Raw genomic sequence first — 26,084 nt, forward strand, 5'->3', positions numbered from 1 at the left:
TTCTACGGCTTTTGTGATTCTGGGGTCATTCTTAATGAATTGGGACAAAATTTAAGCTTTAGTGTAAAGAGCGAGGATCTGACAAGGGGGCGAACCCCCTCATATATGTAATAAAAATATGAGAATACAAAAGTTCTTTACGTAAGCTAATTTATAAGTTACGTAAATCTTTTACTAATAAAAATATTTGTAAAAACTTAAAAGTTCTAGTTGCCTTTTTAATTGACCAAAAAATCGGAGGGCAACTAGGTTTCCTCCCCCGCTCTTTTTTTCTCAAATTCATTCGATCAAAATTATGAGAAAGCCATTAAGCCAAAAAAAAAAAAAAATTCAAATTTCGTTTTAATTATTCCTCTGCGGAGAGCCAAAATCAAAACATGCATTGATTCAAAAACGTTCAGAAATTAAATAAAAAAAACAAGTTTTTCTTACTGAAAGTAAGGAGCGACATTAAAACTTAAAACGAACAGAAATTACTTCGTATATGAAAGAGGCTGCTTCCTCATCAACGCCCCGCTCTTTACGCTAAAGTTTTTTTACTGTTTTAAAAAGAAGAATTGAGAGACAGAGTCAAACTTTAGCGTAAAGAGCGGGGCGTTGATGAGGAAGCAGCCTCTTTCATATCCGAAGTAATTTCTGTTCGTTTTAAGTTTTAATGTCGCTCCTTACTTTCAGTTAAAAAAACTTGTTTTTTTTTATTTAATCAAGGTAAAGCCCAACGACCAATCTAAACCTGACAATATCAATCCTGCATGGACATATTTTTCAATTTGGGTTGGATATATCTACTGGAGATTGACTATATAATTTGTGAGTGAGCTTTCTCAAATTCGCACTGGGTTTCTTTTTGCTCTTTGTGACTGTTTTATTTATTTAATTATTTATTTATTTATTATTACGAATAGCGGTAAGCATCAATGCTTGTCGCAAAAACACAAAAGCACAAAATAAATACAAATCTAAAGTAAATTGGCAACGGCAAACTAAACAGCAAAAACTTCTAAATAACACGACACTACACAACAAAAGCGTCTAAATAAAAAGGCGTATTTACTAATGCACTCTTAAAAATTCGAACACTCTCTGCCTCGACAACCTCCAAAGGTAAACCATTCCATGGTCCGGCAACTTTACTAACCAAAGATAATTGACCAATTTTTTTCAGTGGTATTGGTGGACATAATTTATTATCATGCTGACGAGTAGAGTGATAATGGCTAAATTAAAAAAATGAATTTGGATCAACATCATCCACTCCTTTAATTATACGAAACACATTTACGAGGTCATTGCGACGTCTACGAAACCTCATCGAGGGGAGTTGAAGCCCACAAGGTCTCTGCGGATAGGAAAGGCGCTGAAGGTATGGGACCAATCTAGTGGCCCTTCTCTGAACCTTTTCTATACTATGCTCATCCGTTAAAATTAACGGAAACCAAACAGAAGTATTATACTCAAGAAGAGGGTGGACCATTGATTTGTATAGTAGTAAGAAACTACGAAGGTTAAACCTACTAAAGCTTCTCCTTATAGACAATAAACGAGAATTTGCATTCTTTACAATTTCCGAAACATGCTTATCAAATTTAAATTGGGTATCAAAGTAAACGCCAAGGTCACGCATTATTTCGTTAAAAGGGATTCGTATGCCAGACAGCTGGTAAGTATGCACAGGTGGGAGTTTACAAGCAAAGTGTTGAATAACACACTTAGAAGGGTTTATGAACATGGAATTAGATTCGCACCAATAATGCTTGCACCTTTATGCTCATTACCATCCCGTGACGTAGGCTGCGTAGCCAAACAAAGAGTCTGCTGTCAATAAAATAAATACCACTGCTATATATATATATATATATATATATATATATATATATATATATATATATATATATATATATATATATATATATATATATATATATATATATATATATATATATATATATATATATATATATATATATATAGCAGCGGTATTTATTTTAATGAAAGTGCTGTAAAACTACGCTAGGCAACTAAAAAAGATTCACCCTCCAGCGCCTCATTTGAAACCGCCTGGTGGTAAAAACCTTTTTACTTGTGTGCTTAATGAAAACATCTTTGTTGTTATTACTGATCTGGGAGATACTGATTTTCCGAAGAAACAGAAGAACTTTTAAGCAATACATTTGAAATTGGCTACATGGTACTTTATCTTAATCTTTGAAGTATAGGATGATAGACTTGTTTATTAAGTTTATTTGTGAAAGTGGTAGAGAAAAGGATTTTATCTGATTTTGATAATATTGTAAATGCTATATTGACAGTGCTGTAATAGGGATTGATTTGTATGTGGACTCTATTTGACTGAGTGTTTTAATATTGATCTAGGCACTTGATGAGTGATTTAAAAAAAAAAAAAAAAAAAAAAAAAAAAAAAAAAAAAAAAAAAAACCTGCTATAAAGGAAGATTATTTGTTCTTTTTAGTTTGAAGCTGAGATGAAATAATAATTGCTGTATTGAAAGTAGCTGTAGCTAATGGTGAAGTGCCAAAAAAAGGAAATTAGTCATATTGAAAGAAGTCTCAACTGGCATTGCTGTCAAGAGGAGACTCAAATCTCTCAGATCAGATCTTAATGATTAAAAGAAATGAACCAAAGTGTACTAGAGAAACAATAATAATGTTTTAATATAATTGTACTCATTGTAGTAGCCCAACTGTATATCCTAAAAGCTTCCAAGACCTCAGTTCAAGCATTTTTCTTACAAAATTGGATTTGAAGTAGCAAGTTGCATTCTATAGACTATGTAGTTAGATGAAATTGTGTTCTATAGTATCTTTGATTGGTGGAAGGGTAAAATTCTCGTTAATTGACTTCTTGCTATCTCGGAAAGTATTTAGGTTAGGAAAATGAAACTGTCAAGGATGGGTCTACAGGCTAAAGTATGTCCCAGGAAGGCATTTTAAAGTATCCACCTCCACTCCTTCTCCCTCTAGAGGGCCCTGAAATTTGCCTACATGACAGGTCTATACCTATTGAAATTTTGACAAAACATTTTACCTTAATTTTCAGTTAGGCTACTATTTGCTTTTTCTCTGCCTTTAGCTCTGAAAAAATACAGTTCCTGTTATTTGAGTAGAATTTTGTGCCATATCAATGTTTTATTTTCAAAATTTAGGAAATTTATTTGCATATCTTTAAAACCTTATAAAATGGAATTGAGCAAAGTTATGAAGCTGAAAACAATTTTGTTGTACTTCAATTAAGCAGAAGATCTATTTTGCAAGGTTTCATTTTTATAACACACATATTTTTAAAGGTCTAGAAAGCAGGGCCCTCTGGAGAGAGAAGAAGTAGAGGTATTTGCTTCAAAATACCTTCCCAGGACAAACTTAGTCTATACATTCATCCCGGAAAGTTTAATTTTCCTAACCTAAACCCTTTCTGAGATAGCCAGAAGTCAATTAACTAGAATATTACCAACAAAAGTGTGAGTACCATTGTTGTATTTGCCCTTTTTTGAAGACACAAAAGTAATAAAATTATCTATTTAATGGTAAGGAAGTTTGTATTAGCCTAAATGGATTTTCTGGGATAGCCTGTTTTTGGTCTAAACAGATCTGGGAGCTTTAATAACCAGGGAAAAAAGTAGTAAAGTAAATTAAACACAACATATAAAGATGAGAAAACAAATAAATAAAACTCATATCTTAGTAGCCTAATAAGCATTTTTGTCAAACATGAAAACATAATTGACATTTCTCTGCTGATTGTTCAGGCTGTTTACAGAGGTATTTGAAAATTATTAAGGTGTGAGTTTTATGTATTTGTTTTTGTTTAACTAATGACTACATCATTTGTGCTTTATTGAAAACTATATGTGTTTTAAACAGTCCTTGGAAAGAACTAGTAAAAATAAACTTAATGTTTGCTATATTAATTTCTGAAAGCTCAACAATTGAAGATTTTATTTCACTTTAATTTTATTTTTGATGTTGCATATATATAAAAAATTGTTTGTAATATAATCCATTTTTAGTAAAATGCAAATGATGCAGTAGACTTTAAACTTTTGCATTTAGGAAAGAGGGAAAAGGCAGTGGCCAAACTCCTGTTTGTAGTGATTTTGTTTGTTTTATGATTGACTTCAATATCCAATTATTTTTTATTCATTTAGGATTTATTTATTCATTTATCTTAGTACCATACCTGCTAACTATGTGCTTGGTATGGTTGTTTATCTAATTCATGTTTGTTTTGGGCTTTATTTATTCTCTAATAGTAATTTCTGGTCATTTTGAGTTTGAACTCTTATAAGAATTTATTTCCGCTGATCTTAAATTCCCTGGCAAAATTGGTGGCTGTGTTCTTATCAGACAGACCACAAGTAGTTAAATATCTGAATCATTATTCCAATTGTCTGACTGCCCACAATAGGGTGCCCCAAGGTACTCTTCTAGGTCTGCTCCTTTTCTTAGTCATGACTGATAGCCTGTTCTACTAATTTCCTGGTAGATAGACATTTATCAGTGTCCTTATTGTTGTTAAAAATTGCTATAGAAATTTTATGAGTAACCCTATGAGAATCCTGGACAACATTGCACAAAATGCATCAAACTTAGATATTAGAGTAAACTCTTCAAAGTCCTTAATAATTCCAATTTGTTCCTCAAATACCCACCCTATTTTCTGAATGTTATCCCTCCTGTCTTATCTGTCCTTCTTAAATTATGTGGGATCACAATATCTTCTAATTTGAAGTGTGATATCCATGTTAAAAATATCATACATCAAGCTAATGTATTTATCCCCCTCCTTAAGCTTCTTATCAAATTTGGAACCTCTTCCCATTCTTTAAGGATTTTCCTTTGTCTGCCCTCTCTTGAATATGCTTGTACAGTATAACACCCTAGCATTAATAATAATCAATTATTTTTTTGTTACCCACTTGTTTCAACAACTTAAGTGGAGTAAACACATTAAGGAAAGAAAAACAAAATAACACAAACAATACAATCAATACAGTCCAATCAAAGGGTGGTAAGGACCCAAGTGTTGACAAGTCTCAGCACCTAATCTAGCATAGAGTTTTTTATAAACAAAAATAATATCAGTGGCACAAAACTTTCTAATAATCTTCTGATTTCTATAAGAATGTGGCAGATACAATAAATGTTTGCAATAACAAAAATACAGAACTCTTATACCTTGCAATCTTTATTATTAAAAAACGGGCACAAACCGGAATGAAATAATATAGAATGATTGCAATATGTAGAATAAAGTCTGGATAAAACCTTTTGTGAAAATCTGCCTTGGTTTGGGACAATTTGTGTGCACCCAATTTGAGTTTACTTTTAATATCATTAAGCCCACAAGATTGAAAAGCCAATAAAGATGAACAAATACTAATACCAAGCCACCAAATCAATGAAACAAGCTGAACTGGAAAATAACCACAAGCAAGATCACTACTTTGATGCTTAACATTAAAAACTAAATATTCATATTTTTCAGTATTAAGTTTTCGAATTCCTTCAAAAACTTAGAAACAAGCTGGGTTAATGTAATTAGGCTAGATTTAGTGGAGCTGATCAAAAGTAAATCATCTGCATATGCAATATACAAAAGATTAGTTAGGCCTAAAAAACATGATGGATTAATACATGGCTAAACAGAATAAAGACAAGCATTAAAACGATAAGAGGATGAGACTCCTCCTTGCTTAAGACCAGAATGGATGGGGATATTACCAACATAGGTGTCACCTGACTTGAATCAAACATATGAATTAGCATACGAAAAATGAAGAGTTGATATAATAGACACATTAGCACCAAGTTGGATTAAAGAATACCAAAGTTGGCTATGGCATATTGAATCAAATGCTTTTGAAACATCAAGTGCACAAAAATGAACCTCAAAACCATTTTTATGTGCTTCAAGTAATAGCAAAGCTATAACATGATGAGCATGTTGGCATCCTATACATGGCTTGAAGCCAAACTGATTAGACATATAATCTACTTTAGACAGGAGATTAGGGAGCAAAACATATTCAAATACTTTACTTAAAGTACAAGCAACCATAATAGGCCTATACAAAGCACAACTAGTTGAATCCTTACCACATTTCAAAATCAATGTAATGTTACCAACTAAAAAAGAATCAGGGCCTAAAGAAGAGTATAAACACATCTGAAAAAGTAACTGCAAGTGATAAAATTATTCCTTGGAATCAGTATTGAGGTGAAAAGCATTGATGCTGTCTATATCATAAGATTTCGTTTTAAGTCTCTCTATGCTTCTTTTGACATGGTCAACACAAATGGGAGGTATATGACCTTGAGTGAAGCATAGTCTCTCTAAGCTTCTTTTGACATGGTCAACACAAATGGGAGGTACATGACCTTGAGTGATAACAGATTAAAATAGAGCTTGGCAAAAAGAAAATTAACTGCATATATCACTGTATCGAAAATGTTACTATAATGATTGATCCATGATACATTAGGGATTTGGTTGGCTGTAGGCAATCTATTGAACATTGTGACATTGATCACTTTTTTCTACTGGCTAGGAGTCTTAGGAAATTCGGCACCATTATACCTAATTCTTTGAAGATAGTGTTTAAAATCAAGCTGTGTTCTTTGTTTAATATCAAATACATTACCCCTTAAAGGACGGCTGCAATCTATCCACATTTTTAGCCACAATTTAGCCTGATTTTTTATAGTTTTGAGCTCTGGGTTATTCCTCCAAATTGAATTTCTTGTTTGGGCTCGAAAGCAACATAGGGGAACAGCTACCTCTTCAGGCCTCTTTAAGCAAAATACAATGTAGGTATAATAAATATTAAGCTGAATTCTGGCTTGTGGGAACCCAACGCTTGTACACAGCAGATTAAAAGGGACTTTAATTGTTGATAGAAGGCTAACAAGCATAGAAAAATAAAGAAGCCAGTCAGCTTTGTTCCATTCTCTTTTAGAAATCCATTTTCTAGAATTAGGACGAAGGTTCTTTTCAGCAGTAGCATTAAGGGTAACAGTGAGGGATAGGGGGATATGGTTATAATCATGCTCATCCTGATCAACATGGACTTCGCCATAGATGAGACCAGAAGAAACAATACAATGGTCAGTGTCCAAAAATGAGCCACTATTATGGATATAGGAATGGGAGGCATCTTTCTTCAAAATTTTGTAACTATTCGGTAGGGAAGTTAAAAGAAGCTCAGTCCACACTGATGAAGAGTTAATATTACAGTTCATATCACCAATTAATAACCAGTCCAGTCCATTACTCTCAATGCCATTCAAAAGACTTTATTAGTGTGCAAGATTTTGTAAATTTATTTGAATTTTGGAGGGGTTTCTGTTCGCAGGGGAGATAAACATGAATGAGGACAAGGTTGGCAAGACGAATAGCAATATAACAATTACTGTTGTGATAACATAAAGGGGCCAGTGAAAACAGCATCTTTTGTATTAAACATGCTAAGCCACCTGATGGTCTGCCAGAGGTTTTGCGTGCACTTTTAGAAAAAACTAAGTGTTTGTTACTTCTCTGTAGGGAGTTTAAGCTCACCAAAGGTAGGAGATGTTCCTTGAGAAATAAAACATCAAAATTTTCTAATTTCTGAGCTAAAGAAATGTTTTTATCCTTAGTACCGTTAATATTGAACAAACATATAGTGAAGTTAGTCTTAGCACTCATTTTCTTGTAAAGGACGATTGCTTCAACAGAAGTTCGCAAAGAATTTGGCATTTCATTGAGAATGACACATGATTGCCTTGACAGTTTGCACATTTTGTTATGGCCTGGCATGGAGAATCAGGCGAGGATTCATGTTGCCCTGCGCAACAGGAGCAGCCTTTTTCTTTATCACAATTTGATTTTAAGTGATTTGTTGATTGGCAATTATAACAGCATTTGGATGGGCGTTGGAATTCGTAAATTCGATATATCTCATACCCAATCTTTATACCAAGTCTAAGTGCATTAGCAACCACAACAGCGTTTTCAGAAAAACACCCTAACCGCCAAAGAATTACCTATTCGTTTTGCATGAGTAATATTACAGCAATCAATTAACATCCCCTCATCAAAATTGTTCAGTATACCTTTGATAATTCCAATATATTTCGTTTCTTTTACTTTGACGTCACAATCTCTCAATACAGATGGAACAGCATTACAAAAGTTCTTTGCAGCAATCTTGTCAATTCGTCTATGGACAATTAGCCGAAGTCCAAAATCAAATAAGTTTATTACTCACCATGCTGTCAAACAGCTAACATCTGATTAATTTAGTTTCAAAATAATCCTTTACAAAGTAACTTAATTCATTATTTTCAGTGTGAGATAATGTCTGTGCAATATCTTCAACATGTAGGTCAGTAAGTATAAGTATGGACTATACATCACTATAATCCCTATTGCGAAATTTTTGGTTGTCTTCACATAAAACTTACTGATTTAATAATGTCCAAGCAGTATCTGATTTAGATGTTGACACTTTGAACTATGAAATACGACCAGTGTTACCAAAGCTTCGGAAGAAAAAGTACGGCAAAACGCCCTAAAATTATACCACTAATCAAAAATTGTACCATATCTATTTTTTTGCATGTTGTGCTACGGGCAAGACGAAAATTTTTCGCTACGCACAACACTTGAACGATCGGAAAATTACATTACAGTAAAGAGAACAAAATATCAGATATCTTCTTTCAACGATATTTAGGATACTTCCTTTCCCTTGCAGAGCCCGTTTTGGTGTCACTCCTCCAAATAGCTACTCACCTATTTTGTACTTACCGTACAGATGGCTTCTTCACGCTATATTATGACCGTAAGAGGCCAACAACAGGCACTTAAATAAATGTGTCAAGGAAAACTTAAAACTCTTGAAGAGAAAACACATAAAAACTACAATTCCCTTCGCTCGCTGCGTCCTGACGCCCAGTTAAATCTTATTGTGCCATATTGTGCCACATCTTGTAAAATGTACCAGGAAATGTGTGATTCCACCAGAATGTACCTTTAGAGGTGAAATGTACCAAAATGGCACAATTGTACCGCTGTTGGCAACCCTGAATACGACTCTGGAAACTCTGGAAAGCATTTCCAGGGAAGGGTCAAATAAAATTGAATTTATACAAAAAACGGCCCTCTGAATAATTTTCATAGAAGCTAAAGTTTCATGCTGGTACTATCTGCATCTAAAAAGAAAAACTAGGCTAGAAACACTTGAGTACATGAGAGATAATTGCCTCTGGATTTTGAGAATACAACCACAAACCTTTGCACAGAACACATTTTTCTGAAGAAAACACTCCCTACCCAGGTTATGCTGTTCTTAGGCTGTTTCCCAGCCTGTTCCTACCTTGTCTCTCATTTGCTTCTGTACCTCCACACTTAAAAAAAAATAAAACAAAAAACATTTGTCTTTACAATATAGACAAAATAAACAAGACATCTTGCTAGCTCTTCTTATTAATGTGTACAGGTGCTGCTCATGCTTTGTATTTATTTGCTTGTTTTCCCCTCCTTTTTTAGTGTCCCTTTAAATTCTTTTTGTATTTCTGTGTGTGTTTTGTTTTAACAAGTTTTGCTTCTGTAATCTTTTTATCTGTTTATTAATAATCTCAGTTTAAATAATGACAAATGAATAGATTTTCATTCTAAGAATTTTAATCTTTCCATTCTTTTGCCAGTCTTTTAGGTTTTGTTGTATCTTATGATTTTTTGTTTGTCCTGTTTTTATTTATTGATCCCAATGTTGGATTACCACCCTTTATGGCTTGTAATAGCAATTTTTTAAAATATTGATCTTACCTTATGTGATTAATAAATTAATCAAATTATAATTATTTGACATATATTATGACTATGGTTTTTATGGCCCTTGGTATTAACCGAGTGACATATAGTGATCACAAATTCTGTTGGTCTGTCTGTCTGTCTGTTGGTCTGTCCTGGTTTTGCTACTTTAGGCACTTCCAGGTAAGCTAGGACAATGAAATTTGGCAGGCGTATCAGGACCGGACCAGATCAAATTAGAAATAGACCATTTTTTTCGATTTGACCATCTGGGGGGGAGTGGGGATGGGGTGGTTAATTCAGAAAAAATAGAAAAAATGAAGTATTTTTAACTTACAAATGGGTGATGGGATTTTAATGAAATTTAATGTTTGGAAGGATACTGTGTCCCAGAGCTCTTATTTTAAATCCTGACCAGATCCTGTGACGTTAGGGGGGAGTTGGGGGGAGGAGACCTACAATTTTGGAAAACGCTTAGAGTGGAGGGATCAGGATGAAACTTGGTGGGCAGAATAAACAGAAGTCCTAGATACATTATTGACATACCGGAACAGATCTGCTCTGTTTGGGGGAGCTGGGGGGGGGGTTAATTCTGAAAGAGTGGATAAAATGAGTTATTTTTAACTTACGAAGGAGTGACCAGATCTTAATGAAATTTGAAGTTTGGAAGGATATCGTGTCACAGAGCTCTTATTTTGAATCCTGACTGGATCCGGTGACATTGGGGGGGAACTGAGGGGAGCCTAAAATCCAGGAAAACGCTTAGAGTGGAGGGATCAGGATGAAACTTGGTGGGAAAAATAAGCACAAGTCCTAGATACGTGATTGACATAACCGGAATGGATCTGCTCTCTTTGGGGGAGTTGAGGGAGGGGAGAGTTAATTCTAAAAAATTAGAAAAAATGAGGTATTTTTAACTTACGAAAGTGTAACCGTATCTTAATGAAGTTTCATGCTTAGAAGGACCTCGAAACTCAGATCTCTCATTTTAAATCCCGACCAGATCCAATGTCTTTAAGGGGGGGGTGGAAATCTTAGAAAACGCTTAAAGGGAGAGATCAGGATGAAACTTGGTGGAAAGGATAAGCACAAGTCTGAGATAGGTGACCGACATAACCGGACCGGATCTGCTCTGTTTGTTGGAGTTGGGGGGGGGGGTAATTTGGAAAAAATAGAAAAAATGAGGTATTCGTAACTTACAAATGGGTGATCAGATCTTAATGAGATTTGATATCTAGAAGGATCTTGTGCTTTAGAACTCTCATTTTAAATCCTGACCAGATCCGGTGACATTGAAGGGAGTTGGAGGGAGAAACCGGAATTCTTGGAAGACGTGAAAATCGAGTTATCTTATGAATGGGTGATCGGATCTGAATGAAAATTGATGTATAGAAGAATCTTATATCTCAGATGCTCCATTTTCAATTCGAATCTGATCTAGGGACATAGAGGGTTAAAGGGGGGGAAACAGAAATCTCGCAAAATGTTTAGAGTGGAGAGATAAGGATGAAACTTGATGGGAATAATAAGCACAAGTTATAGATACGAGATTGACATAATTGGTTACGGATTCGGTCTCTTTGGGGGAGCTGGGGGTTGTTAATTTAGAAAAATTAGAAAAATTGAGGTATTTTTAACTTAAGAAAGAGTGACCAGATCTTAATGAAATTTGATATTTAGAAGGAACCTATGTCTCAGAACTCTTATTTCAAATTTCGACCAGATCTGTTGAAATTGGGGGGGAGTTGGAGGGGGAAACCGGAAATCGTTGAAAATGCTTATAAATGTCGTAGATACGTGATCGACGTAACCAGACTGGATCCGCTTTCTTTGGGGGAGTTAGGTTTTGGGGTTCAGTGCTTTGATGAGTTTGGTACTTCTGGACATGCTAGGACGATGAGAATTGGTAGGCGTGTCAGAGAGCTGTACAAATTTACTTGATAAAGTCATTTTTTCCTGATTCCACCATCTAGGGGACTGAAGGGATAGGAAAAATTAGAAAAATTGAGGTATTTTTAACTTACGAGTAGGTGATCAGATCTTATCGAATTTTGATATTTAGAAGGCCTCATGACTCAGAGGTCTTATTTTGAATCCCGACCGGCATTAAGCCTCAGAATTTCGTTTTAAAGCAATCTATTGATTCTTAGAATTTTGCTAGAGCTCATACCATATGAGCTCTTGGCTCTTCCGACCTCGTCACAAGTGCCATATGAGCTCTTAACTTTTAACTTTTGTTCTTTACAAAGACTATTTCGGCAATAATTTTCGACTATTCAGCAAATTTTTCTGTGTGAAAATACTTCTACAAAATATTCCATCAATTATAACACTCCCAGCAATTCCCTGGCAAGAATTGACTAGGTTTAAAAGGCTGGAGCTGTTCAGATGTCCTGAGATGATTAAGGGTTTTGAATTTGTCATAAACTCCTTCCGCCATCACTATCCCCAGGATGAATCCTTCTTGTATGGCCTCATAGTTTGTGCCATTATCCTTTTTGTTGTCATTGATGTTTTGACAGTCAAAAACCATGCTGTTCCAAGTACATATTGTTTTCAATGAAATAGATATAATAGAAGCCATCTAGAGGCTTTGAGTGGTAAGAAGGGGGTGGAAGCACCACCTTTATTTACGAACTCTGATTTTCCTTGGGATATAATTTTTATTGTATGGCAGTTGGTGTTGTGACAAATAAAAACACACTATTGCGAAATACAAATAATCTACTGTAAAACACAGTGATACTATGGCCCTTAGATGATCTAGGGGGAGGGGAGGGGTACTCTTGTTTTTGGTGATTTCATTTTGTTTTATGGATTCTTTTCTGCTTGTTCAAAGTTTTAATATTGCTTTTTTTTTTGAAAAGCTTATTTTTTGGAAAATGTTTTGAAAATTAATTTCTGTTTGTTTTAGTTGAAAGAAAACAATAGTTGAAACAATGCCAAAAATCAATACCACTAGATTTTCTTCTTAATTTTTTGTTTTGATTGATGATCCCCTGGCCCTAAAATTCTGATTGACGTGTCCACATGACCTACAATTTTGAAGCAGATCAGCATTTTAGAAAATCAATTTTTTTGATAAGAAGCAATAACAATACATTTTCCTTTGAAAATGTCCTTGTTATGTTCCCCTTAATTGAATCTGCTTACCTTGAAATTTTCATGTTGTCCAGAGAAAAACTATGTTTGGCTCACTTTAAGGTTTCATGAACGAATAACTTTTTTTTTCAAAATATTATTTTCCTCTCAGGCTTGTTTGGTCTATTATACATGATGAGTAAGCTAATCGGAAACAAAAGTGATCTAACCTCAAATTTGTAGAACCATTTCTTGTAGCAGATTTTTTTTTTTTTTAATTTAGATCCCCTTGTCTCTTTCTGCATTATCGCTAACTAGTGGCCAATCTGGGAAAGCAAAATTGTTTAATCCTGTTTATCAGGTGTTTCATGTAGAGACAGCCAATATTTAGAATATTTTTGTTTTCATTAAAGTCTGCATGGCCCTGTGTACATGTGTACATCCCCTGGAAGCAACAAACCAATCAGAGACAAGACAAATTTAACATGTCTATAGGCATCACAAACCAGTGGAGCCAAAATTGGTTGCAAGTTTATTTTCTGCATTGGGATCCATCTCATCAAGAAACTTGTGAATGTGGTTTTTAGGCTGATTGGGGAAACTAAATATTAGGCTCCGTTTTCGTGTCTCCCTTATCTTTTAGCCTTTTGGTCTACAATGTTGAGGAATGTTCATAGTTTGTTCAGAAACTATGTGAACAGATATTCAACTGTGCTGAAAACAATCAAATTTTTTCTGTGCAAATAACAGTTCCTTTGATCCAGTAGCTTGTAGAAATAAGCTTCAAGCATAGAAGAAAAAATTGTTGATCTTTTTTTAGACAAAACAGTATCTAGGAGATAAAAATGTTTTGGCACTGTTTTCTGTTTGCCTAAACATAATATTTGGAATCCCCTTGCCAACTCCAGATATGGTTTAAAGTTTTATCTCAATTTATCTAAAGTTTTGTCCCATAAAGTTTTATCTCAATTCCCTAGTTGCTCCTGGGACATTACAGATATGAATTTTAGTAACCTGGGAGAGTAAATTGTCATTTGGTTTACCTCACTACTGCACTATGAGTGGATTTGAAGTTCTACTGAGGCTAATGGTGTCAAAACTTTTGAGCAGATCACAAACACACATTTTTTGCCCTCATTCCTTCCTTCTAAATACAAAATATGAAGTCCTCTTGCCCCTCCCACAACTCTTAAAATTTTTGACTTGATTTCTACCTATCAGGGGCGTCAATTGAAAAAATGAAGGGGGGAGGAGGGGCAGGCGAGTTTGTTTGAAATTAAGAGCTAATTTTGTTGTTTTATTGATCTAGTTTAGTGAAAATATAAAAGGGTGTTTTTCAATATATATATATTCAAAAAAAATTCTTCAAAATCTAAGGGGAGAGGGGCAATCGAACCCCTCCCAATTGACATATGTGCCACTTGTCATTTCCAAGATGTTGCTGATATGCTATTTTCATAAACTGGACTCATAGTTTCTTTTAGTTAACATCTATACCTCCCACAAGTCAGAATTTGAGGTCCACTTGTCTCCCCAACTCCCCCTGAAAATATCAACTTGATCCCAAAGCTGTCCCTGAGCAAAGGCTGATATGTTATTATGGGAACCTGCCTGGACATGGTTTCTTTCAGTCTATATTTCTACTTTAACTCCCCCCCCCGGCCTAGCAACCCCTTAAAAGTGTCAACTTTATTCCCAAAGCATTTCCCAGGATAATGCAGATGTACTGTTTTGGTCCTATGATCTATGGGAACACAATATGTCTCCTGATTTACTTTGCTACTCACCTGCAAATGTATTGTAGGTCCTATGGAAGATTATAATGCAAAAACTTGGATCAGAGGAAAAATATTTTTAGGCCCTTCTGGTCTTCTTAGGCTGATCCCCAGGTATTCACGATGATCTTGAAAAATTGTATGCACATAGCATCGTTCAATTTACTTAGGTACTATGCTACCCTCTGCCTCATGTTTTAGTTCAATGTCCACTCGCTCCTCCTCTCAACACTCCCTGAAAGTTTAAACTTGATATCCCAAGCTTTTCTGGATATGTTGTAGATGTGCTATTTTGATAACCTGTTACCACATAATTTCTTTCAATTGACCATGCTACTGAGACATGACTAGCCAGTGCCTTTCACTATTTTGATAATCTTGTTGCACATGCTGTATTTTTGTTTAGCTCTACCCTATCCCTCAGATTATAGACCAGTTCGATGTCTTCTTGTCTCATTCCCATCTCATTGCTTTCTGAAGGTTTGAACTTAATACCCTCCATATCCAACCCTTACCTCTTTGTTTCCCAAATATTACCTGACAGCTTCAATTTCAGGTACTCAGGCAGGAACTAGTATTTTTTTTCTCTATTCTTTCTTCTGCATCAGGGATGTCTAGTCAAGGTATTTGAAGATATAAGTTTCAAGCCAACCAATAAAAGCTCTTTTGGCCCGTTTTGGAGAAGGACTGTGCTCTAGAACAGCTTGTACATTTTGGCCCAAGCACCAATAGTTTTACATTTCAAACTGATTGAGGATAACAATTTTTTGACCTATCTCTGGTTTAAATGATAGAGGTTCTAGGCTGCAGGAATGGTGTAGTCATCTGCTTTGACATTTATCTGAAAAAAAAAAGAAGAATTGAAGCAGGATTTTTTTTTTCTGGTTTTGCTTAACTATAAAATAATTAGAGGCCTTCCAGAGTCATTGATGACCCATAGGGCATCAGAGATTGTCAACATAACAGTTACCCGTAGCCATTCTCGGATGATGCAATAGTGCCACATATACACATGGGCCTGATTGTTAGGGTGTATGTTAATGCTATTTATAACCTTTAATCATAACAAACAGATGTAACTAAGTCACAAACGGTATATTTGCAAAGCTGATGATATAAATAGATTGGCAAAAAAATAAAGCTAAGATCCTTTTCGAGCAAACATCAGAATCAATCAGTGTCAAGCCTTTTAATTCTAAACTGTCCCCAGTTGAAGGGTACAATTGTTGATTAAGCTGTTTTGCATGAATTTTATTACATTCAAAGTAGTGTCTAAAAGCTTAAGAATTTCAGGTATATCTTTATTGTATGAGAAAACAAGCTGAGCATTGTATTCTCTGAAAGTTAAGCCTTTTACCAATAAACAACACAAAAAGAGCAAAAATATTGCCTGGTATTTTCATTTTAACTGTTCCAAGTTGAAGGTTATAATTTACAGCTTTGCCCCTTTCCATTAACTTTCCTGTATTTTTACCACATTTTACTTAACTTGCTTCCTCTGTCTGTCTGTGGCCAAAATTTGATATTGTTATTTCGACCTCTTCCTTTCATCTGATTTGAATGTGTAAACAGCTTTGCTTCACCTAACATTTTGATATTCTGTTATGTTTGAATCTCAAAAATATTTAATTATCCTAAAATTTAAAAATCTGTGAAAATTCTAGCTCAAGCATACCTTCCCCACTCTAGATGTGGGTATTTCTAATAGACAGCACACTCAAGCATTCACTGGACAAGCATTCTTGCATTTAAGCAGTTCTCACATAGGAGCAAGTCAGTGTGTCTGGATATTCAATGTGTACTAAATGTAGTATATACTGAAGAACTAAGTAGGCACAATTTAAGACCAAAAAGAGTTAAATAAATACTTTATATTTAAAAAAAATAACTTTTACAAATGGACTTAAACTTAAATAAAGAACTGTGAATAGTTAGATATCAATAGGTAATTGACTGAAAATGCGCACCACGTTTAAATTGTGTTTAAAGTATGTGTATCAAAAATCTTATTTAGAACCGAAAATTTTTTTCCTCTCTATAGTCCATTTGTAAAACGTGGTTAAAAAAAAAATTATAAAGTATTTACTCTCCAATTTGCTTTCACGTTACTAAAATAAAGATATAGGGGTTAAACTTGCTTTACGCAAGAAAGTAAACTACAAGCCATTCCAGTTACCAAAAGTCCTAAAGTAAGTAAAAGTAAACATATGGACTAATTATTAGACAACATTTGTAATGACCATTGAAAAGCAATGGAACAAGCTCAACCAGAGCATGTACCATCATGAATGCATAAAACTATTGTTTTGTGACTAAGTAGGGGGCTTAGAATATTTGCACTGGTTTGTTATTCCATGATGATATTACTTCCTTTAATAGAAAAGCTTATTTCTAAAAAAAGGAAATACCCGTTACTCTACCCAAAACCATTTGCTGTTTGAAATTTTATTTTTATAGAAAAAAGTAAGGTATTCAAGACTCTTGCAGTAAGTGTAGTTTTTATAATTTAAAATACGAAATATTAGTAAAAATGTGACTGCATATTTTTATTAGTGTTTATTTTACATATGTAAAATTATATTTGGTAGCTTTTGAGCTAGGTGTGCTGAAATATGGAACGTCCCAATCATTGTTGGTGTCCCCAGCCCTTTATCAAGTATATCATCAATCGGGAATCAAAAGGTCGTATCTCCATAATTGTGAATTTTCAGAAGAGGAAATAAAAAGCCTAACAATTTTTTATTTCTTCTCCAATAACCATAAAACAACAATGGATTTATATGTAAAATCAATGCATATCAATCTGTTTTTGTTTGACAGTTATAAGAGGGGAAATAAAAAAGTTGTGAGGCTTTTTGTTTGCTCACCTGGAAAGTTATAATTATGGAGATACGACCTTTTGATTCCCGATTGATGATACGGGCCTTTACCACTGTGACCAGTGGATGAATATCCATAAGCTGGTTGAAAAGAGCACAATGGCTCGTTCCCTGGGGAAAAGTGTCACAATCACCCTGCAATTTAAACATGATAAGAAAACATCAGTTAGTGAAGGCGATACTCTTTGGAAGTTGGATTCTTTAGCCATAACTATGAAATTGTCTCTTAATATATTACTTATGATCCTTTTGTTATTGCCAGATAAGAATGAAAGACAATCACGAGAAGCCTCCTACCAACTGGAAAATCGAAAGTTCTCATGATGATCTGAACTTTGGCAAAGTTCAATGTTGGCTTTGCACAAACATGCGTGCTGGATTTATTTGTCAATGGTGTCTCAGAAAAGGAGACTTTGTTTACCAAGGAAGCAAGCCAACTGTATTTTTTGCAGAAAAAGTTAATTCTCATTTAGCTCCTTGCCGAACTGACATGAAAGGTTTTAGATATATTGACAAAAAAATGCACCTCATAAAAGTAGATGCAGCAAAAATTGATATTTTGACTGGGATAGCTGATAAATTGGAAGTCCCTAATAGGAGTCTGAAACTGGTAAGTGAATTAAAAAAATGTATTTATATATTAATAAGCAACTATGATGGGACAACATTCTTGCTATTGAGTAAATCCTATTATTGGCGCAAATCAATATTAAAGAAGACATTCAATTTTAAAGCTTTTTTTCCATTTGTAGAGATTTGTAGAAAACTTTGGCTATTTTACCTTACATTGTGGTGTTTAGGTCTTGACAGTGCCATCTGTTTTATTTCTCTTATTTTCTGCTTCTATTTTTCTTCATGGATATATCTAGATTCTTAATAAAAAAGGTTTGAGTGTCTAAGCTAAGAATGCTGAAAAGTAGAATGAGGAGCCTCACCTAATAACAAGACTGATCATTATTCTCTGAATGTGGCATAAGATATTTTGTTTCAGTTATGGCTCAAACGAATTTTTATTTTATATAAACGTCCAATGACTTTAACAGCTTATTGTACACAATATTACATTGATTTAGATGTACATGCTCTAAATGAATGTAATTTAAAAATTTGGAATGGATTTTCTCAATTTTAACTGTTGATTTGGAATAGTGAAAGTGCGATGAAATTTTATGAAAAAAATTCAGTAACAGGTTTAATTTTGCCAGTTTGACTGTGACTGGAACATCTAGCAATTTTTTAACTCTTTGTTTTGTGAAGATTTTTCTGTTTCCTTTTTTATTTCTCTGAGGATGGTTCTGTCATCGTTGCAGCTGTTTTTATTTATCTATTTAAAGCTACAGAAAACATTAACCTCCAACGGTGAGCTGGGCTTGTAAAATTGGGTATAATAACGAAGAACATATACCTGTGCATGTTGTAATAATAATGGTGATAACAAAAAATGACTCATTTAACAAATGAACAAATAAAAATAAAGAAACATTGGGTAAGTGGGTCGTGCGAGGCTAACCTGACATGGGTATATTTGTAACAAAAATATACCGTAATATATGTTAATATTAGCCTGTATCATCACAGGTCAATAGGCAATCTTTAATAATTCCTTTTTAACTTCAGCTGATATTTTATCTTTCAACTTTCAGTTTTGCTTGAAACTAACGGCATTTCGTAACTATTTGAAAATCTAGGCCTTTCAGTACCAATAAAAGAAATTTGGTATGTTTTAGAATGCCTAATGATGGAACTAGGGCCACTATATCCTGTTTTCTTGCATGCGTATTTTTTCTTCATTTTTGCCTTTGAAGATAACGAGCCATATTTTGGTTGTGTTTTCTGTTGCAAAGGCAGCATGGTTAAAAGAATTATCAAATTATCTGATTCTTTTTTAGATGGAAGAAATCGACTTGAAACGGCAAAAGCTTGTTCAGCTTAATCAAAACGCTGAAAAGAAAATTTCGGGATTAAACCAAAGTAAGTTTTACAACTCTTCATCCTTCGTAATCCAGCTATATTACAGCTAAAAAAGGTCGTTATATTGTTTTCCTTATAATTCTTGTAACTTGAGTAGGTAGCAGTGTTGGGAAGTACTTCAAGTACTACTTAATAGGTACTTGAAGCTCTCAAGTACCAATAAATTCTTAAGTACTTTCAAGTACTCTGCCATGTTCATTCCTCTTCAATGGAATGACTTTTTTTTACAGAATAGAATTTTTCAAAAAAGGGAATTTGAAGACTCAAAAGTAGTAAGATTTCAGGATTTCAACGGACAAAATATAAGTCCACCTACTCCGACCCACTGCCCATTTTTTGTGGAGTTCCCCAAGGTACCCTCTTGGGACCACTTTTGTTTCTTGTCATAATAAATGATTTGGCAACAACACTGGATGACCGCTGGAAGTATGTCGACGATCTGTCGCTCATTGAATGTTGTCGAAAAAACCTACCAAGCAGAGCAGGTTCATTAATGAAAGATATATGTCAAGAGGCAAAGGTGGACAAAATGACTGTCAACTTTGATAAATCTGTAATTTTAACATTTTCTTTTTTAAAATCTGCGCCAGTTTCAATCCACCTATTCCCAGCGCCAGTCACTTGACCGAAATTAAACTGCTCGGCGTTAGTATCACTTCGGATCTGAAGTGGAATAAACATGTTGATGGCATGTTAAAAAAAGCTAATTTGGCCATCAGGTCTCTGAAGTTGTTGGCGCGCCATGGAATCCCTGCACCACACCTCCTACGCATCTATTTCTCTTTTATACGTTCCACACTTGAATACTGTTGCCCTGTATGGCATTTCGGGCTGACTAGGGAACAGTCGGACCGGGTTTAGAGGGTGCAATACCGTGCCCTCCTAGTAATCTCAAAAGCCCCAAAAGTACCGTACATATCCCTCCTTAATCAGTTTCAACTTCAAACCCTTCAATCTCGTCGTTTAAAACTAGCCCTATCCTTTGGCAATAAAATTTTGTCAAGCCCTATACACCGAAATATCCTCCCTCCCCAACATCAACCGGCACGGGTAAGGCCACTCAAGGCCGTTGGAGAGCCTGTACCGAAACTTCAACCTGTGACTGTGTCACATGCTCGTTATGAGCTTAGTTTTGTGCCCTCGTTTGTTAAGTTGTTTAATGCTGGGTCGACTTTTTAATCCGGATTATTGTTGTTAATTGTATCTATTATGATTTTGTGTATACTTGTCGACTTGTTTTCGTGCGTACGTGACAATTATTATTGTTAATTGTATATATTAGAATTTTGTGAATGTTAATTTTGACTTGTTGACGAATTTTTGTGTGTGTATGACAATAAAAACTAATAATCGGCTCTGTCCGTCGCATGTTTTTTAAATAAAATGAATTTGGTAAAAAATTGTTCTAAAAAGTTTTTCTTAAAGAAAGATGTTTCTTTAATAGCATTTAGCCGATAACCGAAAGCCTTCAGAAAAAAACTGATGAAGCTCAAGCAGTCTGTGCAGTACACTGCTCCACTGGTTAGCACACTACTAGATGATGTTAAGTTGCGGTTTAGCTTTCTGGGGGGCTCTGTCCAAAGCTGCAAAGACTGCGTCCTCGCAACATGCAGCACTCCCATGTTCAAGAACAAAATATTCCACGACAGCTGGAAAGAAGCAGCTGCAACAATGTTGGTTGAAGAGGCTAAAAGGATGAGAACAAGTGGTCCTGATTACGACAAGTCAAGCTACTTGTCAGGGGATGGTTTCTACGAATCCTCAGAAGATGAGAGCGATTCGTCACAGTCTAACTTTGCAGTTAACAAAGTGAAGATAGAAGTTTTGCAGTTTCTAGGAAACAAACGGAGGGACCTTTGCATTCTAATGGCTTACCCTTATGTGTGGCAAGTCTTTCGAAAGTACAACTGTGTATTGCCATCTTCAGCTCATATTGAAAGACTTTTTTTTCAACTGGAGGATCCATTTTGTCTCCGCTAAGGAATTTGCTAGGAGACCTCAGGTTTGAGTGCTTAGCTGTGCTAAAAGCAAATTCCCAGCACCAGCATCTCCACCAGAAGACAAATCATTAACCTTGAGTAAGGGAGGCTACACTTCTTTCAATGTTTCTTGACCTAGAACAGTGCAGTTCAGACTAAATGGAAAAAGAAGAAAACACCCGCTGAAGAATTCCTAGAAGTACCTAGAATCCCATAATTAGTTACTTTGGTAGACTGTTGGATGACTTACGTCAAGTGGATACATGTGGCACAGTTACTGTTTAAAACTAACTAACGTTCAAAGAAGCGGAGCTTTACTGTCTTTCGTGGTGTTTAATTATTTGTTTAAACTGCATAATGCCTTTATTATATGACTTTATTATATTTCCATTATACAACTAGATATGACTGAGCTAGAAATGGTGCTAGTAGAGTTGTACTTAAGTAGTACTTGAAGGAATACTTAAGTACAAGTTCTGTACTTAAAACTTAAGTACTACTTAAATACAATCGGGGTTCGGTACTTAATACTTGATGCTTAAGTAAAAAAAAAATTGAAGTACTTAATACTTGATACTTAAGCACAAATTTGAAGTACTTATCACAACACTGGTAGGTAGTGATGCGGAAGTAGAATTGGAAGAAGATTAGGTACCCAAATAATTAGAAAAACCCCTTTTAAATATGTACATGTTTAGTAAAAAGTGTACAAAGCTCTCTATTGTTAAGTTCGGTTTTTAAAGTTCTTCGTTCTGAATGTTCAGAACATGTTTGTGCAGTGAGAGAAATAGTAGATGAATTCCATTTTTGCCACAAGATTGGCCTATGACTATCCAAGTTAGAATACAAGCATGTCTTCAGATTTAAATTCAAATGGTATTGGGGTCAGAAAATTTTAATTGCAGTGTCAAGGGATGCTTCACCTGGAGACTTGAGGGATGACCTTTGAAAACTGTGATTGGAGTCCCAATACTAGTTTCATGGACACCTCTGCGGAGTCAAATCTCGTAAGGCAAACCGAGAATATGGACAAGTTTTATATCACTCTTATAAGAATACTCATCTGACTAGCATTTATAGCGATGTGTTTAATTTTAATAGGAACGCCATTGCTGTCATGCAGCATTAATCTTTACTTTAAAAGAGATTGTGTTTAAGATTATTGCATAAACATAACAAAACCCGAACAGAGTATTTATAAAAAACAAGCCATGGAACTATAGCAAATTCCATTTCAAGAAATTGTCTACGACTATAGCCTAACAGGGAAACGAAGTGGTATTGCTGGGCTCTAGGATTAAGTTGGTATAACAGTCTTTAAAATATTTAGTAGTTACTCTACTAGACATGTCTCAACGCATAATCATTTCTGACTGGCTTTCTTTTCCCTTATTTTTTAACACCATTAGCTGTAGGAGGCCCTCAAGTCAGCCATATTTGTATTTGTCTCAGAATATACGAATAGAGTTGTAATCCTTTCCAACTACATAGTGAACAGTCTTAAATTTACCATACCTTAAACAATGACCCCACTGGTCAACTTGTTTTTTGCTGCTGTTAATCTAACCACTTGTTAGGCTGATTAATTTTGGATACTGGATGCTGAATACTGAACCTGGACAATTATCATCAGGCTTTGTATTTTCTTTAAAGTGTAATTAACAGCATTTGAAGCAACTAACATACGAAATGAAACCCTCTTGATAGCTTCTGGTGAATTTATACTTACTTCACTTCAAAGAATTGATAAGCGCTCATAGCACCCAGCCTATCATTAGTCTGAAAAAATGTCACTTTATGCTATGCAATGGGCTATAACTTGGTCTATTTGGAGTACATTTACAATCAGAGTCATTTGGTTTCCGGATGCTCACAAGAGTGTGTCCGCTTTTTTCTCTGTTATGCCTGAAGCCCGAAGGCAAGCAAGTGCATATCGTTACTAAGATTGTACACAGTCAATTGGTTTCATTAAAAGGTGACGAATTTTATGGGTAGTTTGGCTAGTAGCCTATATGCTGTTTGTCTTACGGCTGAGAGATCGAGTTGAATTTCAGATTTCTGTTTTTTTTTGTTTTTTTTTTTTTTTTGGGGGGGGGGGGGGTAAAGGACATGGCATTTTGGGATCTTATTCCCCTTCCTCTGGAAAATTTCCCACATGCAAAATCAAGCAGCTACAGAAAAAGTACAAAATAGTTACCTCAAATTGTTGATCAGGTGTCCTAAGGGGTAATGAAAGGGAACAAATATTAATTTAAACAATTGTAGGACAGGGGTCGGCTGGTCTTCAGTTACTTTCAACTTTAAAAATAGGACTAAAATTCTCAATTTTCAGTCGAATGAGCATCTTTAGAATTTTCTAAGACCACGAGCAGGAGGCTGGGGGACGAGGAAGGGGCAGTCCATTCATATACTGATTAAATTCTGCTCATCTGGGTTTTTAATGTTACTCTTTATTTCCATAATAAAAGCTTCGATCAGAAATATTTCTGGAAATCAAAATGGATTATATATTAATTTCTACCTCTACCCCTTCCACTCTTTCCTTAGAACTAATTCTGTATTTATATGAATGTCAATGAGAGTTGGGATGTTTTTGTATTAAAATGCACCCTTTAGGCTTCTGCCCCCTCTCTAACTACAACAAAATAACAGAACCTTTCTTTAGAGGTTTCAAGCTCTCATCTACAATTATTTGAAATTGTGTATTTTCTTTTTTTGTCAAAGAAGTATTATGCAATCATCGCAATTGAAGAAATATGCCTCTGAGGATAATATGACCCCCCACAGCCCTGCAATTTTTCCACTGTTTACATATAACATTTGTTGTTGAGAAAAATACGAACGTTTATCGCGGATAAGTTTTTCCGGAGGGGGAGGGAGAGATTTCCTGCGAGAGAATTTTCAGTGGGGAAACATTTTCTTGTAGGAATTTTCATGAATCCATGTACAGTTTTCTTTATATTTGTCTTTCTTTCTCTTTGGATGCACAATTTTACATATGGAGAGAATATTACGGGGGAAATTTCTAGCAGGTGGAAAAGTGTAAGTAATGTCCACAAGGGCGCTGCAGGGTGACAGCACGCTTAGTTTCTGGCCTTTATCTTAGTGTTTTATTTGACTAATTTGATTTGCTTTGCAATACAGTGATGTTATATTAAGGAAGAGCAGCAAGTCATTGTCTTGGGGGAGGGGTAAGATGGCTAAAGGAGTACGTTCTTTAATATTTGTTAGAAAAAAATGCTTTAAAAATGATAATCATCCCTGAAAAAACAACCCCTTAAGATATTTATCAAGAAGGGAGCCTGAAATATCGAAGTCTGATTTGATATTTCGAATTTTATTCCTCGAATTTTAAGGCGGATTCCTCGAACCAACCTTTTTTATAGGGATATTCCCTATGGACACTAGTAGGGGACAATGCCCTGGGGGACAAGAATATATTAAATGATGTATACGAACGGAAATGAGAAATATTACCATTTAAATCTGAATGAATACATAGCTCCTTGTGGCACTTACCACCCCCTCCCCACAGGATTTTCCTGGTGTAGCTCACGATGCCCCTCCTCTTCTCCACCTATGTGCTAGTAGGAATTTGAATGTAAGAGTTCATTCCTCAATGTAATCCCCCTCTCCCAAATATTGTTCTATAAATACCTAAAGATTCATTTAGAGATGGAAAATTTGGGTGTGAAAGTACAGTTTTTAAAAATAGAAGTACACTCCCCTCACCTGCGCACAAATCCACCAATCCTCCTCCATAATGATTAACACAAAATTATACAACACTCTACACAGTTTTATCAAGCCTCAAATGAATAAACTTAGATAAATGAAGCTTAAAATAATTTTCTGGTTTATCCGTTTATTTTTTATGGACTATGTGCATCTTTAGGATCGAGCGCTCCAAGGCGTGGCACTACTGTCTCTGAAACGGGAAAGCTCAGCGGTTAGGTTTTTTTTTATAATTCTAAATCAATTGCCTATCTCAGGATTTTCACTCGATGATTTTATAGCACTATTTGGGCAAAAATTGTCGTTTAACGCCACAAAAGGGTAGGAAATACCACTCTGCCATGGCAAAATCTTATGTTATTACTGAAAGAGGGAGTATAACTTTCAATTTGATTTCTAATGAACATCTGAAAATATCCAGGGGGATATTAGGGGAATTATCCGAGGGTGACTTTTCCACTGGGGACTTTCCGGGGGGTGCCTAGCACCAGAATTCTGTCTTTGGAGAAAGGGGAAAAATTGTTTTTTCCTGGTTATCACAAAAGAGTATATGTTTTTTTTTCTTTGATGTGTCGAGTGTCTGCCAACCTCTTTCGGAGGCTCGAAATAAATGCGAACCTTATGTATAGCCTTTGCTTAGCACCAAAGGAATTAGGAAACTGGATAATCAAATTTTTGATGCTTTAAAGTGGTATTTATTGGAATTAAAAATTACTAGCACTGTAAACAGCATATGATTTCTCATTGAATAATAAAATGAATGTGTCTCTTCACAATGGCTTTAAGCTGTGTAGTGGTACAAAAAAAAAAAAAAATATTAAAACAAGACGATTTTGGGATTTTCTTAGCAAACG

General features: G+C 35.0%; 1 protein-coding gene across 1 annotated transcript in view; it reads left to right on the plus strand.

Annotated features, from left to right (window-relative positions):
* Positions 1-2,063: 2,063 nt before the first annotated feature.
* The window catches only part of LOC136033773 (uncharacterized), a 50,619-nt gene continuing 26,598 nt past the window's right edge, over positions 2,064-26,084 (plus strand). Inside the window, exons 1-3 of the mRNA XM_065714673.1 lie at positions 2,064-2,188; positions 17,808-18,155; positions 19,435-19,516. Coding sequence (XP_065570745.1) covers positions 2,186-2,188; positions 17,808-18,155; positions 19,435-19,516 — 433 coding nt within the window. The 5' untranslated portion in view covers positions 2,064-2,185. The remainder of the gene's footprint in view (positions 2,189-17,807; positions 18,156-19,434; positions 19,517-26,084) is intronic.

Source organism: Artemia franciscana, chromosome 12 (assembly GCF_032884065.1).
Source record: "Artemia franciscana chromosome 12, ASM3288406v1, whole genome shotgun sequence".
Classification (NCBI taxonomy): Eukaryota; Metazoa; Arthropoda; class Branchiopoda; order Anostraca; family Artemiidae; genus Artemia; species Artemia franciscana.